The sequence below is a fragment of the Lampris incognitus genome, chromosome 4, assembly GCF_029633865.1.
Source record: "Lampris incognitus isolate fLamInc1 chromosome 4, fLamInc1.hap2, whole genome shotgun sequence".
Taxonomy (NCBI): domain Eukaryota; kingdom Metazoa; phylum Chordata; class Actinopteri; order Lampriformes; family Lampridae; genus Lampris; species Lampris incognitus.
Window position 1 is genome coordinate 18,937,446 of NC_079214.1, and position 16,666 is coordinate 18,954,111.

At 44.0% G+C, this 16,666-nt stretch overlaps 2 protein-coding genes across 2 annotated transcripts in view; both read left to right on the top strand.

Annotated features, from left to right (window-relative positions):
- The first annotated feature begins 4,252 nt into the window (after nt 1–4,252).
- Nucleotides 4,253–9,098, top strand: arpp19a (cAMP-regulated phosphoprotein 19a). Its single transcript, XM_056278485.1, has 3 exons — nt 4,253–4,748; nt 6,006–6,128; nt 7,129–9,098. The coding sequence occupies exons 1-3, from the start codon at nt 4,692–4,694 to the stop codon at nt 7,297–7,299; spliced, it is 351 nt and encodes a 116-aa protein (XP_056134460.1). The 5' UTR covers nt 4,253–4,691; the 3' UTR covers nt 7,300–9,098.
- Nucleotides 9,099–11,614: 2,516 nt separating this feature from the next.
- myo5aa (myosin VAa) overlaps nt 11,615–16,666 on the top strand; it is a 107,731-nt gene continuing 102,679 nt past the window's right edge. The window contains exon 1 of the mRNA XM_056278186.1: nt 11,615–11,771. Coding sequence (XP_056134161.1) covers nt 11,745–11,771 — 27 coding nt within the window. The 5' untranslated portion in view covers nt 11,615–11,744. The remainder of the gene's footprint in view (nt 11,772–16,666) is intronic.

Below are 16,666 nucleotides of genomic sequence, written 5' to 3' on the forward strand. Positions count from 1 at the left end.
GAGCTAGACTTGCATACTTTAGCAAAATGATTGAGCTTCTTGCATTTAATGCATTGTTTACCCTTAGCTGGGCAAGTGGCTTTAGCGCCGTGTAGCCCTCCACAATAGCTATACGTCCTAGCGACGGTGCTAACGTTACCCTCCCTTTGTCTGTAGTTAGCGTTAGCTGCTTTGGGTGCGTTCGGTTTGTAAGTCTTTCAGCCTATTGCGTGCACCGTTTCATGTGTGCTGCCCTGGCCCATAAACTTTAGCTGTTGCTTTGCTAGCTCGTGTGAGCGGGCTACATCTATGGCTTTTTCTAGCGTTAGCTCAGCTCCCTGGCTAAGTACCGTTTCTCTCACTCTGGGTGAGTTGGTGGCAAACACGATGCGGTCCCTGACCATCTCGTCGGCATTTGGGTAGCCACAGTCTTTGACTAGGAGCTTTAGCTCAGTTACAAATTGTTCGAAGGATTCACTCTCTCCCTGCATCTTTTCATGAAATTTATATCTGGCATAAATCGGGTTTGCTTTGGGGGTGATGTACTCAGTGTACTTATCGTAGTACGTTTCTAGCTTCTTGGCTTGTTCTCCGCTGAGTGTCCAAGTGTTGTGCACATCGCGCCCTTTTTCCCCTATCCAGAGCAGGAGGTAGCTGCATTTCTCCTCTTCGTTCTTCCCGCGCAGGGGGCCCTTGAACATTAGCTCCGTTGTTTGTCGAAATCGTCTCCATGCTTCAGGTAAGTTCGCCGATTCCCAGTCCATCCGTGGAGCTGGAACGCCGTACGAATCCATATTGGGTATTTAAACTCCGCTACTCTGACACCATGTAATGATCTGTGCCCTCTGGCTATGTTAACTTATAACATTAATAAAGCAAGGACGACTTCTCTCGTGCTGGGTGTTTATTCACCGACCGGATTCCCACTGACGTTGTTACGTACATCACGTGACTTTGTTGTGGCGCTACGGAAAGCCGTAAGGGACATTAGCAAATCAAATATTACTAGCAAATATTACACTTACTATCTCCTCAGTGTAAATAATCACCATCAATGTCATGTTTTTCTTTTCTACATGGTAAATTTGTAGACATGGCTTTGGGTCTTGGGTTTGACTCGAAGTAATCATCCATAGAATCTTGAGCCTCTTCAAATTCTTCATACACCTTTAACCTTGCATCTGAAGCAGCAATTGCAGTTTCAATTTCCAGTTACTCCTTTTTTGCTTTCAAGCGGACCTCTTCTTGCTCAATTGCCTCTTTCTTTTTCAGAGCTGCAGCTTTTACTACCAGTGGTTCACGTTCTGCCTTAAGTTTCAACCGTGCTGAACTAGTGGTAGATACCAGTGATGAACGACCTATAACAGAACTAGCTTCAGAGACACTACCACGTCGTCTAAAATCTTCTACCTATATTTCTTGAGAAGAGCCCTTTCTAACCTGTGTGATCCATCTATTGGTCTCTTGTATATATAAAGCTTAAATTCAGCACGTCTGTTTTTATACATATGCTGATCATCTTTCCTTTCGTCTTTGGCTAACAGCTCACACAATTGTTCATTAAGCCGTTCATACTCTACATCAGGAGAACTTCCTCTTTGATGATATTGTAACCGGTTATTTTCTTGCCCGGTGCGGGATTCGATTCGGGGTGTACTGCACCGCAAGGCGACATCACTAACCGCTCGGCTAAAGGGTCAGACCCGTTACCTAGGGGCTAACGTGTCTTATTAGTAGTTTACAGTCGTCACCCTCCCCGGAAGCGCGCCATCGCGCTTGTTCTTCCCGCGCTCCGAAGTGACTTCTGAGGATCTGCACACTTCCGGATCCCACCGCTGCCACCAATGTAACCGGTTATTTTCTTGCCCGGTGCGGGATTCTATACGGGTTGTACTGCACCACAAGGCGACATCACTAACCGCTTGGCTAAAGGGTTAGACCCGTTAGCTAGGGGCTAACGTGTCTTATTCGTAGTTTACAATATCAACATTACATTTGTCTTGCTTCAATTTTTCGATCTCATTCTTTTACTTGGTTAACTGCGCCAACTTTCCCGTTCGTCCGCCTTTCAATCGCCTTACTTTCTCTTCTACAACCTTTTCCGTGGGCTTAGGCGTCCTCTTTTGGCTAACAGTGTATCCACACGTTCATCTGCCATAGCGTTTCACTCGTGAATCTTCATACATTAACTGCTACAAGTCTATGAATTTTCTACACCTTCGTACTCTTCTTTCATTCACAAACACGTGTGAAAGGAGTTACATGACGTATGGGATTCCTTGTTAATAACAATGACTTTCTGAACGGGGATACCGTATGGGAATACTTCCACCTTTCTCCTTTGGCTAAAGTTAGCATCGTCAGTAGGCTAGTAGAATCGTGAGAGAGTATCAGACCTGGTCCAGGGACAGCTTCGTTCCGACGGAGTAATATTCAAGGTACCTCTGTAAACCTTCAAATACTCTTCGGCTTCGATGTGACTTTCGGTCTGTTTTGTCATCTTTTTCCAGCTAGCATAATGTAAACTACAGACTGCACCACAAGGCGACATCACTAACCGCTCGACTAAAGGGTCAGACCCGTTAGCTAGGGGCTAACGTGTCTTATTAGTAGTTTACAATAACTAGCTTAATTAGCTCCGTAGTCCGTCGACTAGCTCCGTCTTTTTTTAGTGCCTGGCGGCCTGTTCAGTGCGTCTCCCTGCCTGCCGCCCAATGACTGCTGGGATAGACTCCAGCATCCCCGCCACGCTGACGGCAGGATAAGCGGTTTTGATAATGGATGGATGCAGCCATGCTGACTCACTAGCTCAGGACCTCAAGCCACTTTCACACTCGACACGAATCAGAAAATAAAAGTATTGAATCCAAAGTTATTTGCTTCTTTTTTTTTTTTACTACGAGATTAAACTTCGGTACAAATTAGAATGAAGAATTCTAGGCTAAATGACGACGTTGTGGTGAAGAAGGAGCTGAGCCGGAAAACAAAGCTCTCAATTTATCAGTCAATCTTCGTTCCAACCCTCACCTATGGTCATGACCTTTGGGTAGTGACCGAAAGGGTGAGATCGCGGATACAAGCGGCTGAAATGAGTTTCCTCCGTAGGGTGTCTGGGCTCAGCCTTAGAGATAGGGTGAGGAGCTTGGACATCCGGAGGGAGCTTGGAGTAGAGCCGCTGCTCATTCGCGTCGAAAGGAGCCAGTTGAGGTGGATCGGGCATCTGATTAGGATGCCTGCTGGGCGTCTTCCTTTGGAGGTTTACCGGGCACAGCCAACTGGGAGGAGACCCCGGGGTAGGCCCAGAACTCGCTGCAGGGACTACATGTCCAACCTAGACCGGGAACGCCTTGGGATCCTCCAGGAGGAGCTGGAGGGCATTGCTGGGGAGAGGGACGTCTGAGTGCCCTACTTAGCTTGCTGCCACCGCGACCTGACCCCGGAGAAGCGGCTGATGAATGAATGAATGAATGAATCTATCAAATAAAAAGTTTTTGATCCAATTAAAAGTTCTTCCAGTTATTCTCATTTTTCCTAACTTGATCAACAATCCCTCTTTCCATACCATATCACAAGCTTTCTCTGCATCAAAGAACACTGCCATCACTGATTCATTATTAGCTTGGGCTTTTCTTAGTTCAGTTTTCAAACTACTGGATCCATTCTAACGGTACATTTCCGGGCTCACCTATTTATAGCAACTTAAGCAGCCAATCAAAATGCATCACACTAAATCTTTTCATATGTGAGCTTACATATAAAAATTTCACGTCTCCAGTTTAAACGTGTAAACTACTAATAAGACACGTTAATCCCTAGCTAACGGGTCTGACCCTTTAGCCGAGCGGTTAGTGATGTCGCCTTGTGGTGAAGTATACCTCGTATCGAATCCCGCACTGGGCAAGAAAATAACCGGTTACACATGTTCACTAAATGTCCAAAGTATAACACAAAATAACAAATATGCATAATAAACGACTTTACAGGAATGGTCCTAACATCGTTGTTCAGTCTACAGCGGTGTCCGAGTTACATCAATATAACAGACTGATGAAAGAAGGGTTTCAGCAAATGAAACGAAACCCATGATAAAATGTTTCCCCTACACTTATTAAACTGTTTTACACGTATAGCCCCACCCATAGTCGTATTAGGGTTAGGGTTTGGGTGTAGCCCCGCCTCGTTCTCCGGGCTGCAGCCACCAGCACCTTCACACCTGAGGGCCGTTTGCTAGGATACACTCCACCTACACGCACAGCACAGGTGCGTTGCGTCCTTGTGTTACTAGTGGCAAGCGGGGTGTGATGGCTTCAAGTCACGACCCATAATTCAATAATTCACAATTAAGTTTTGCATCTAATTTCAAAAGCACATTTTTGAGAAAAAATTGTTTTGGATAGAAATTATTTTAATATGTTCAATCGATCAAAAACTGTTTTAAGATGGGGGGGGGGAATACATCTTTTAATTAGTTAAGTGCCAGTTGTTGATATTGTGGAGGAGCGGGGCTCGCTACAGACGCGGATGAAGAGGGGACGCGCACGGCGGCTCCACATTTGACGTCGGCGACTCCCTCGGCGGCGAGGCTCGTATGGCGGACGGGTAAGCCGGAGTGTGGGACTCGTTCATTTTTTTTATTTTTTTTAACGTATAACCAGCGAGCCTGCAACCTCTTCCATATCGCTGTAATCAAGGTTACTTTTTTTTTTTAAAAAATGTCGGAAGAAATCGAGGAAACGAAAACGGGCGAGGAAACCTCAATGGACGAGAAAGTAAGTGTGGGTGCATCGGGAGCTAACGCTAGGTCATGCAAGCGGCACCATTGGGTGTTTTTTGTTTTTTTTTAAGCTAACGTCTGCTAGCTAACTCTCAGCTTTTCTGGCCCTGTACTTTTTGTTGACATGTACTAGCCCCAGCTAATAACACCAACTTGGGTGTCTTCATATCAGCCAACAAACTTTATAACCAAGATGGTGATCGTCTAGTTGACTTGCACACCATTTTTGCTGTACAGTGACAGATTTCTTGTCGGGATGTCATTGTTAGGTTAGTCAGCTAGCAACTCATTTGCCTAGCTAGCTAGCAACGTAGCTAGCTGACTTTAGCTGCTATTATGTCGGCACTGGCTGGTCGTCGTTAGCCGATTTGCTATATGACATGAAGAGACTAGCCTGCGACCAGGGTTGGCCCAAGGTACCCCAATTTTAGAGGAATGTCATTTTATATTAAATGCAGCCGTCTGTTGGCTGATAACTATGTTAACGCGAAGTTTCATAGTTTAAAATGATTAAACTGTCAAATAGTGTTGTACAGTAATGTCAACTTTATTTAAGTGGTAACTAGAGTCAAATACATTAGCTCTGCTATGTGAGGCCCTAGCTGATTTTTTTAACAGGTTTTGTGGTCACTTTTGGCTGGTGCAAAACATATATGTCGGTGGTGTACTACCCGAAATTTAGGTTGCTAATCTGGGCAGAAGTCGACAATGCTTACATTGCATAGATGGTACTGGAGTCATGTACTTGTTGTTATAACAAATGTTTGAGCTAGATAGATCATCTTTATACCCCAGTACTAATATGGTAAATTATGACAAAAGGGAGACCCCCTCTGTTTAAGTTGAGTATTTTACCTCTGCTACTTATTGTTCCGCTAACTGACGTGTGATGGTCAAAGAAAGTTGAATCAGCTCATTTGGATACTGGATACAACGTTTATAGAAATTGTGTCCAGATGAACTGATACAACTTTATTTGATTTTCTTACCTGGATTATTGAGCATGCATAAAGACATGATCTGTAATGGCCTAATTTCCTGACCGGGATCATTCCGATTTCATCTGATGAAACAAACAAATATTAGCATGTGTAAAACAGAAGATGTGCTTGGCTATGTCTTATTTCTTATGACCAGACTATGTGTCACATGTGTCACTGAGTAAGATTTAACTGTGGTTCAGAGAGAGGGAGTAGTATATGTGCAGTCACATGTTACTCTAATTAAAATGTATGCCATTATCTTTTTACAGGAGGTTGATGACAAGGTGATCAGTCCTGAGAAGGCAGAGGAAGCCAAACTCAAGGCCAGGTACCCAAATTTAGGGCATAAACCCGGGGGCTCCGACCTGCTCCGCAAACGCCTTCAGAAAGGGGTGAGTTATTTCCACTACCATCATCCAAGACTCGAAGAATTGTCTACAGTTTGAAGATTCAATGAAACAGCTGTCAGGACTGGACTCTTGGACATTTTGTTTAATTTTGTCAATTCAAATATTATCAATGAACAGAAAGTTATGTGCTACGTTATGATAAATGGCGCATCAAAATCCTTATTCCAAAGTGACCCAATCAATTATTTTTTGAAATGCATCTTGCAAACAAATCAATTAGCTGCCCTACTGTAGTATTTTATGCCAAGTGTTGCACAAAATAAACAATTTTAAGCACATGTAATTTACAAGTATGACTGGTTTTTTTTTTTAACATTTCTTGTGCCACTATAGAGGCCCGCTATCTTGTCAACTGCAGAGAAAGATCTTGAGATGCCCAGAGACATATTTTGTGGAATTGGACGAAATTGAATCTGACATTTTCTTTAAAAAATTGCTTGTTTGCATCCTGTCATGTTAGGATGATCTGTAACAGATCCTAGCACTAACTAGCAAGTGATATTACAGGATCACTATGTATTCATCTTCATTCGTCTCCTACATTAGTATGGGAATCATACAGATGGAATGAAAATGGCAATTCTTTTACCTGCAAATTAATAGTAGTCCATGTTTGCTAGGTTCGAAGACTTAATTTGCCACATCAAAGAAGGTTGAATCAGTTCATCTGGATACAATGTTTATTGACAGAAATGATGATGTCAGTAAAAGATGAACTAATTCAACCTTCTTTGATTCTCTTACCTGGATTATTAAGCATGCATCAAGACTAATTTGCCACAGTTAAGAGCTTTGACTTTGGATTGTAACCATTTTTTTTCAAGGTCCTCTTCATGAGCGCCTTCCCCTCTTGCACATCTGTTAGTGGCAATGTTCAGCTTTTCTCAGAAAACCTAAGAACAAATATTCTTTAAAAAATTTCAAAATATTGTACTCAAATTGCTTCCACTCACCTTGTCATTTCTCTGTTCTCTGTTTGTAGCAAAAGTACTTTGATTCTGGCGACTACAACATGGCTAAAGCAAAGATCAAGAACAAGCAGCTGCCAACCGCAGCACCAGAAAAAACCGAGATCACAGGAGACCATATCCCTACCCCCCAAGATTTGCCCCAGAGAAAACCCTCCCTGGTTGCCAGCAAACTGGCAGGCTGATAGCCACACACTTCCTTCGCCCTGCGTCCATTCCCATCCTTAACTTCTCCACGCTACCCCTCAGACCCACAACTTTAACTCCTACATGCATCTACCCTGTATCCAAGGCCCTGCACCAAGAGAAACCCTAGCAGTCAGTGACTGGACTTGCTAATACACTTCCAGTCCTTTTTTTCTTTTTCTTCTTCCTCCTTTTCCCTGAAGCTCTTGGCACCATCCGTTCTTCCTCTTTTTTCTTCCCCTTTTTGTCCTGATCTTCTGTCCCCCCCCACACACACACACTTATTGCCCTACTTTTGCAGCCCTCATCCATCTCCACTACTTTGATTTAAATTCTATGTATGATACACTGAAAGACAGGTTCTGTGTAACAAGCAGACTGTGATGTTCCTGCGCAACTGATGAACGACTGCTCACGCCATGTTTGTTGTCCTACAAGGGAAAGATTGGTGGAAGATGCACCCCTGTATGTTTTGAGAGCTTCATTGTGATCACTGGGATCCCTTAGTTCCGAAGTGTACATATTTCCCATTGTTTGGCAAAGCAGCAGATGTCAGCCTTTTAGAAAGTGTTACATTATAATTGTATCATTCAGTGTATGTCCTTACTCTAAATTATGCTGTTAATGTGCTTGAGTGATTGACTAAATGTAATACAGCCTCCCATGCAGTCGTGGCTGAGATCAGATGCTCTGTCTTGTTGGCATGTTTATTGTGAGGCGCAGAGGGGAAAATGCTATACAGATGGACCACAGCGAAGTCCAGAGGGTTGTATGGAACTGCATGTGTAATGTAGGGCTCCCAAAAGCAAACTTTATCCACCACCAAACTGACTCATCCTAGGTGCACTGAACACACACGGACATGTACATATATGCTGACAAGCTCGGTGCGCTGTGTGATCACCTCGTGTGAGGTAGATTGGCTTGAATTTTGGACATTTCCAACCCTTGAAGCAGAGGGGTTTAAAGAGATGAGGGTGGTGTTGTCTGCAGTAGAACTCTGGTATAAAAAGTTGCAGCTGCATTTGTGGTCTACTCTGCAACTCAGCCTTTCGTGACAACACCAACCTCATATTTAAGGGTCCATGTCCCAGCAGTTGTGAATTCACTCAGATCAGCCTGAAGGAGTACATGGGACTTAAGAGAACTAAATTCCAGTTAGTAGGGACCATCCTTTATGCCCTGCAAGCTGAATGGGTTGAATTTTATTGAAAAAAAAAAAGACTTCTAGTGATGGGAGCAAATGTCAGCATTTTGAATCGTGTATAAACAGCACTCATTGGGCCTCATTCATCAAGTGTTCGTACTCGCACATTTGTTCTTGCATACCCTTGGGATTTTTTAGCCCTGAGGTTTGTCTCGGAGACCAGTGTAGAAACTTGGTAACCCCTGAATTTAGACGCCAATGTCTTTGCAATCACTCATTGCAAGAGGTAGACAGCAGATGTTTGGGGGGGGGGGGATTACAAATGACCATCAGGCTTTGCTTCTGACTGTGAGACAGTATTGAGAGCTAAAAAAATTCCATGGGCGTGTAAGAATAAATTTGTACGTACGGACGATTGATGAGTTAGGGCCCTCGTTCGTACCCAAAGTATAATAATAAAATGTCTTCTTGATGTAGTGCCCTTCCCTGGTCCCTACTGACTGGTTTGGCATTTACCTGTGATGTGGACCAGGTTAAAAAAAATCTAAAATAGCACTACATCTGTCTGATTTGTGCATGTATATGGCTGCCCCGCTATCACTTTGTGCCATTTTGTTTTGTAAATAAAATAGTTTTGCACAAACATTACAATTGTCTTGATTCTAAATGCCATTATTCAACATTGTTGTGAGAAGCCTTAGTTTACTGCTCTCTTGAAAATGTGTTTATGTGCTTCATTGAAAAGGGAGGGTGAAAGTGACCTCAACTCCTCACAGCCGTGCATCACATGCTCAGATGCTTGAAAATTACAATGTAATGGCAATCATTCAATCAGAGAGGACTAACAAATGCTTATTGGTCATCGCAACACCAGTGTTACATTTCAGCGATTGCACGCTCACAATGTCAGCACTTAGTCCCCAGACTTGTGATGGTGGGTACGATGAGTGTTACACGAGCTGTCAATAAGTTAATCATCACAGAGAAACAAGCCAATGAAGGGTTTTGAAGGGGGGGGGGTGTATGCAAAGGAATATCACGGCGTATAAACTCCACAAGACCTCTGATGGTATCCTCTGGTATCTGGCACCAAGATGTTAGCAGCAGATCCTTTTTTAAGTCCTATAAGTTGCGAGGTGGGCCCTCCATGGATCAGACTTTTTTTTCCAGCACATCCCACAGATTGGCTTGAGATCTGGGGAATTTGGAGGCCAAGGCAACACCTTGAACTCTTTGTCATGTTCCTCAGACCATTCCTGAATCATTTTTGCAGTCTGGCAAGGCTCATTATCCTGGTGAAAGAGGCCACTGCCATCAGGTAATACTGTTTCCATGACAGAGTGTACTTGGTCTGCAATGATGAGTGGTACGTGTCAGAGCAACATCCACAGGAATGCCAGGACCCAGGGTTTCCCAGCAGAACATTGCCAAGAGCATCACACCGCCCCCACCGACTTGCCTTCTTCCCATAGTGCATCCTGGTGCCATCTCTTCCCCAGGTAAATGACATACACACACCTAGCCGTTCACATGATGTAAAAGAAAATGTGATTCATCAGACCAGGCCATTTTCTTCCATTGTTCCATGGTCCAGTTCTGATGCTCATGTCCCCATTGTAGGTGCTTTCAGTGGTGGATAGGGGTCAGCATGGGTACTCTGACTGGTCTGTAGCTATGCAGCCTCATACGCAGTAAGCTGTGATGCACTGTGTCCTGATACCTGTCTATCATAGCCAGCATTAACTTTTTCAGCAATTTGACCTACAGTAGCTCTTCTGTGGGACTGGATCAGACGGGCTAGCCTTCCTTACACGTATCAGTGAACCTTGACACGTCATAGTGCCCATGACGCTGTCACTGGTTGTCCTTCCTTGGGCCACTTTTGGTGGGTACTGACCACTGCATACTGGGAGCACCTCACAGGATCTGCCATTTTGAAGATGCCCTGACCCGGTCGTCTAGCTATTATAAATTGGCCCTTGTCAAAGTCACTCAGATCCTTACAATTGTACATTTTTCCTGCTTCCAACAAAACAACTTCAAGAGCTGACTGTTCACTTGCTGCCTAATATATCCCACCCCTTGATAGGTGCCATATTGTAACGAGATAATCAATGTTATTCACTTACCTGTCAGTGGTTTTAATGTTTTGGCTGATCGTTGTATAAGTAGCCGTGCTTTCCAAAAGAGGTGTGGGACCCTCGCAAATAAGTGTAGAGGCGCAGGTGGTTCAAAACCGAGAGATGCGGGCATCAGAATCAGAAATTCTTTTATTGGGATATTCACTACATGTACTAGGAATTTTACTCGGCGTTGTTGGTACAATTAAGAGTGTGATAAAATAGTCTTAAATAAAGAAGAATAAAATAAGTATGTGACAAACACACACACACATACACATACACACACACACAAACAGCAAAAAATAATGGTACAATTTTATATACAGAATACAGCGTAGAGATTATTAGGATGCTGCCGTAGTGCAAAATATCGTAATCTGCGCATGCGCAAGACCACTAGGACCACTCGATGGGGCGGATGAAACGTTAAAACACCGTATCCGGTACAAATTAAGCACAACTGTAAGGCAGCGTCACAGAAAAAAGCATATTTTAGATTAATTTGACTTGCCTAAAGTGTAAAATTACTTTCTGAAATCTTTTTTTTAAACATCAGTTTCCCGTCCGTACACGTGAACGTGACGTTCATCAAAACATGTTTCCTGTCAAGAAATAAAGTGTCTCAGCCACTCTGGTACATGAGGTAATCTATGTAGCTCTGGTATTCCGCTGGGGGGGGGGGTGTTAGGTTTATCCTGACTGAGAATATCAACAAAACAGTAAAAGTAATATAATAGCCATGTTTTTTTTCACTTTCACGCGAGTGGTCATTACCCGGTGTCCTCCCTACCAAGAAGAAATCCGCGAGAGAACACGTCACCAAAACCGAAGTTACCGACAGTATCCACACCCACCCAGCCCATCACCTACGTCCACGCCCCGATACGGCTCTACGGCGTCACTACCACGGCGGGGCGCAGTTTGACAGGTTTTCGGAGCCCATAGCAACAATCGCGTGTCAAGTGAATCATTTTATCCATCATACCCAGAATGCAAAGTGAGGCATCAAAATTTCAAGACGCCGAGGTGTCATGGCGATAAGCGGCACATCTTGAACGCGGAGCCCCGACAGGATTTAGCCCTCAACTACATGCGAGCGCACACCGACTCCCGCGCGGTGTGGTGACCTGATGTGTTAGCCGAGATTGGAGAAAGGACAGAGCGAGTGACCATCATGGCAGCGTCGGAGCTGTACACAAAGGTAAACTTGAGGGTATATGTATATCCCAACGTTGGCGTTTCTGCTGCACTGTTCAGCAGTGATTTCTCTTTCTCTCTCTCTCTATATATATATATATACATTTTCCTGCGGTAGGTTTTAGTGCAGCTGTGTCGTAACGTTGCCTCCGTATTGACCAACACGTCCTTCCATTACAGCAAATTGACAGCTTTGTTTGGCGCTGCGAAAAGTTGATCTTTGAATCGTGAGCTCGGCGATGACGTTCAGTGAATGAAAAGGGCTCCTGGCAGCCTGTATTGAAGCCAAACATGTTTTTTTTCCCCTGATTGACAGGCAGCATGTTTTTTTAGGATGTCTAAATATAGATATCGGTTCAACGTTGAAATGGGTGCAGCTGACAAAGCTAACGTTAACAGATGCGGCAGAGTCGAGTAAAGCCTTATTATTATTATTATTATTATTATTATTGTTATTTTGTAACGCTCGGGAGAGTTCACGCGGATTTTAATGGGCGTTTAAAACGTAACGTTTTCTCAGCGTTTGCTTGGGTGGTGTAATGGTACATCTTTTCATTGCGACTCGCTGTTTTGCACCATCACCATCCCATTGGAGGCCAGGGCTGTGCTGGGATGATGCAAAGGCGGCGCCGCGCCTTTGCTTTTATGCAGTGTTTACCGTAAAATTGGTAAAACCAGGGCGACGCATTTGGTCTAGTGAGGATATATTTGTTGCCGTGTGTTGCAGTCGGCATTCGGGCACGTTTGTTTTAATCGGTCCGGTTGAACGCGAGCGGTGGCCGGCGGATCGGGTACCGCTAAGATGCTGCGATCGGCGCTGACGTCACATCTCTGCTGACGGCGATCGGGATGCTTATTGCGCCCTTTATTCTCTATAGATGATTTTGAAGTTCCAACACCCGCTGATCAGTAGGCCAAGGCTCCCCGAATGGTGCAACTTTTCCCACCTTTTGAGAAGCCGATGTAGTGGTTGCCTTTATCACAAGAATCGCAAGGTCATATTTTTTTGCTGGCTCTGCTCTGTTGTTTATTCACTGGTGGAAATGTGGAATTGAGATAGTGAGCTGAGCATGTGCGAGAGAGACTGAAAGACGGAGAGCACCACCCATCCCCCCTGCAATACCAGCTGGCGTATTCAGCTTGAAAAGAAGTGATGTGTGTGTGTGTGTGTGTGTGTGTGTGTGTGTGTGTGTGTGTGTGTGTGTGTGTGTGTGTGTGTGTGCATTTCAAGTCCTTCCTAAGACTGCATGGTTTTGATCCCCCTGCTGCCTCTGATACCACATGCACCCTGTATGACTCCTGTACCCCTCCCCACCTTCCTACTGTATCATTTAGGAGATCGTATCATGAGCTGCTTACACCTCTTTTTACTGGTGAGGGGGGATGTATGTATGTATTTATGTGTGTGTGTGAGTGGGGGGATGGATGTTGTTGGCGCTGTTCAGTGACTAGACAAGAACGTATACACCGTCAAGGTGAGCAATAAATGCGACTGAGTCAGCAACCTGCCAAATGCTGATAAATGTTAGATGTTGCCGGTAAGACTGATTTGCCTCCTTTACCAGCCACTCATAGCAGGTAGCCCAGCGTTATTTAGAGGTCGCGTTCTGACCTAAAATAGCTATAGTCTTGTCAGCAGCAAAAATAGTTGACAGTATTAGCAGATGACATGAAGGATATACCTGTCACAGTAGCCGGTAGTGTGGCGTTTTCTACCCTGAACACTGCACCCTGTCTTAAAGGTCAGCCTCTGATGGCAGGCCCCGCTCTGTCGTTCCCCGTTCCAACACAGCGGTAGAGAACACTCCTCTCTTTGTGGGTATGAGGCAGTGTAATAAGACTTCATTGAGCAGGTCTATGGCAGCATGGTAAACACACATACTCACTCATACAAACACAGCCACAGATTTCTGCTTCTAAACTAGGCTTGAGTCGTGTGCACCCTGGCATGGGGGGGAAAGAGGTTTGGTAAAATGGAGAGAGGTGAGATTGGGGTGAAGAAAGTTTCTAGGTATCAGGGAGGAGCAAATTGGAATGAGTGGTCAGAAGTCTACTGTTTTTTGTTTGTTTTTCAGTAAGTCTTGGGATGTACTTTATTTTGCCAGAGTCTGGAAACCAAACATGGGAGTCTTTAATGGAGCGGGTTTTTATGCTTTTCTAGAAAAAAAGTGGAATCAGGAGGGTGAAATAGCTGGGTTCAAAGTCAGTGAGTCAATGGTGAAGGGAGGGCTTTAGTTTGAATGATATTCTAAACCAATTGAAATGGTGCAAAGATAACCCAGAAAACAATCAAGTTAAAGGAAAAGTCTGTGGTTTTACAAAATGGGTCTTATTTTTATAGTTTTTTTTTCTCCATTCTGCGTATTGGTCATGATAACTTTTTACTCACTGGGTCCGTTTTGGGAGATTTTGGACACTGGACCACCGCTAGACACAGCTTTACAACTGTGTCTTATCGGGGGACTGCAAACACAAGCCTTAAAGGGAAAATTCGCAGATTTTTCAACCCTATCTCTGTTTATCTGTGACGGGGATAACACCTGCAGATGTTCCCCATCCTTTCTGCACCTTTGGAGCTGCAGCAAAACATTTTTTTCCCAGCCGCCAAGTGATGCATTATGATGTAAACTGGAGGTTAGAAAAACTACAGCCTAGCAAGGTTTCCAATACTCTCATCATCATCAGTTCCATAACCTATGGAGGTTGTAGGAGCACAGCTGATGCCTCAACAAGTCTCTTCCATCGTTCCCTATCCATCGCAGCTCTCCCTGCCTCCACTGCGCTTATCTGTAGCCATTCTCCGATGTTGTTTACCCAGGTTTTTCTCGGTCTCCCTCTCTTCCTAGTCCCTTCTACCAGGCCTTGCAGGATGTCCTTTGCAAGTGTTCTTTCTGGCCAAACCAGTTTAATTTCCTTTTTTTTTTTAACCATTGTCAGTAAACGATCATGGTGACCAACAGCTTCCTTAACTCTGTTCAGCACTTCAGTGTTGGTGACGATATAGAGTATGGGATTTGCAGCGTTCTTCTATACGCTCTAAGTTCAAAGGCTTGTATTTTTTTCTCCATAGCTAATACTCTAATCTACTCTAATCTACTCTAAATATACTGTTCAAAAGAATACATCCTCATTCTCTCTTGGCTAAGCTACATTTCCAGTGGTGGATATGATATCCCACAAGACTAACGCAGAGGATTTTATGGACGGCTATACAGAGGCTTAGATGCAATGCATTCTAGTATGTGGAGACGCTGTGGGAAAGACTGTGAACAGGACAACGCTGATTTCTCTGACAGTGTAATACGCAATGAGGACTTTATTGCTTCAATCCAATACATTACTCATCAGTACTGATTGCACATACACAAAACCATTGGTGGAATTTCCCTTTAAACCTGTCCTTTCAGCAACAACAAAACTGTGGTGCCACACTTAAACTGTATACATGATTTCCCATTATTTAATTGCACTGGACGGGAAGTTTCTTGATGGTTACTACTACTACCCACGGTAAGTGTTGGCTGGTCATTCCTGCAAGCTGAACCAGGAAGTAGCTCAATGATGCGATCAACCATTTTCACTTCCAAATACAAGGTTTAGATAGAAACATGTTGCCCCATGAGACGCTGTTGTAAAGCTGGGTCCAGCGGTGGTCCAATGTCCAAAATCTCCAAAATGAAGCAATAACACAATAGCAAACACTAGGATAATAAGACCCAGGTTTAAAAAAAAAATCCTTTAAGCCAGTCTAGTTTTCAGTATTAACCACCTTTATAACTAACAGTATACATTTTAACGTACAATATATGTATTGAAAAGGTTCCAGGTTTTTAGAAATGTCCATTTTCTTTCTTCTATTGGAGGTTTACATGTGTATTTGTGCTGAATAAACTGAACGATTCTAGGGTCTGTTAGCCATTCAAAACCCATCCTTTCTTAAAAAATAAAACAAAATCAGAGATATCATTATCCCTGATGAGTTGTTTCGATCAGAGGAATTTCTTTTATGCATATGAGGTGCACCTTTGGTTCTGTTGCACCGGTGGGCGGGCTTTGTTTTGCAGTGATTGACTGGCAGTTGGCAGCAGTAGCTGGCTGTGAGACACTCCAAGTAAGACTGTTGTTAGTCTCCATGCTTTCCTTAGAGCCACACAGGTATCCTCTGATCAGGCATAGCAAGGCTGTTCAGGAAGAGCAGTCTCTCTCTCTCTCTCTCTCTCTCTCTCTCTCTCTCTCTCTCATATATATAATTACACTTATGAGCCAGAACATTATGACCAACTGCCTAGATTGAGGTCTGGAGAATTTGGAGGCCAGGGCAACACCTTGAACACTTAATCATGTTCCTCAAGCCATTCCTGAACAATCTGTGCAGTGTGGCAGGGTGCATCATCCTTCTGAAGGAGGCCCCTACTATCAGGGAATACCATATCCATGAAGGGGTGTACCTGGTGTTTAGGTACGTGGCAGATGTCAAATTGATATCCACATGAATGGCCGGACCAAGGGTTTCCCAGCAGAACATTGCCCAGAGCATCACACTCCCTCCACCGGCTTGTCGTCTTCCCATAGTACATTCTGGTGCCATCACTTCCCCAGGTAAACGGCACATGTATACATACGGCCATCCATGTGATCTAAAGAAAATAGGACTCATTGGACCAGGCGACCTTCTTCCACTGCTCCAAGGTCCAGTTCAGATGCTCGCTTGCCTATTGTAGGCGCTTTCGACGGTGGCTAGGCGTCATCCCTACCATTGGGTAGGGACCTACCATTCCCTACCATTGGGTGTTTCTTTTAACAAAGTTATATCTATAAAATATTGTAGGGTTTTTTTCCCTCCAGAACCATCAATGGTGTTGATAAAAGTGCTCAACAAATGAGGAACAGAATATTAAG

Excerpts from the sequence above, each read along its gene's own strand:
- arpp19a (XM_056278485.1), top strand. The coding sequence starts at position 4,692 with ATGTCGGAAGAAATCGAGGAAACGAAAACGGGCGAGGAAACCTCAATG. Across the intron at positions 4,749-6,005 it reads AAACCTCAATGGACGAGAAA|GAGGTTGATGACAAGGTGAT; the intron begins GTAAGTGTGGGT and ends ATCTTTTTACAG. Across the intron at positions 6,129-7,128 it reads GCAAACGCCTTCAGAAAGGG|CAAAAGTACTTTGATTCTGG; the intron begins GTGAGTTATTTC and ends CTCTGTTTGTAG.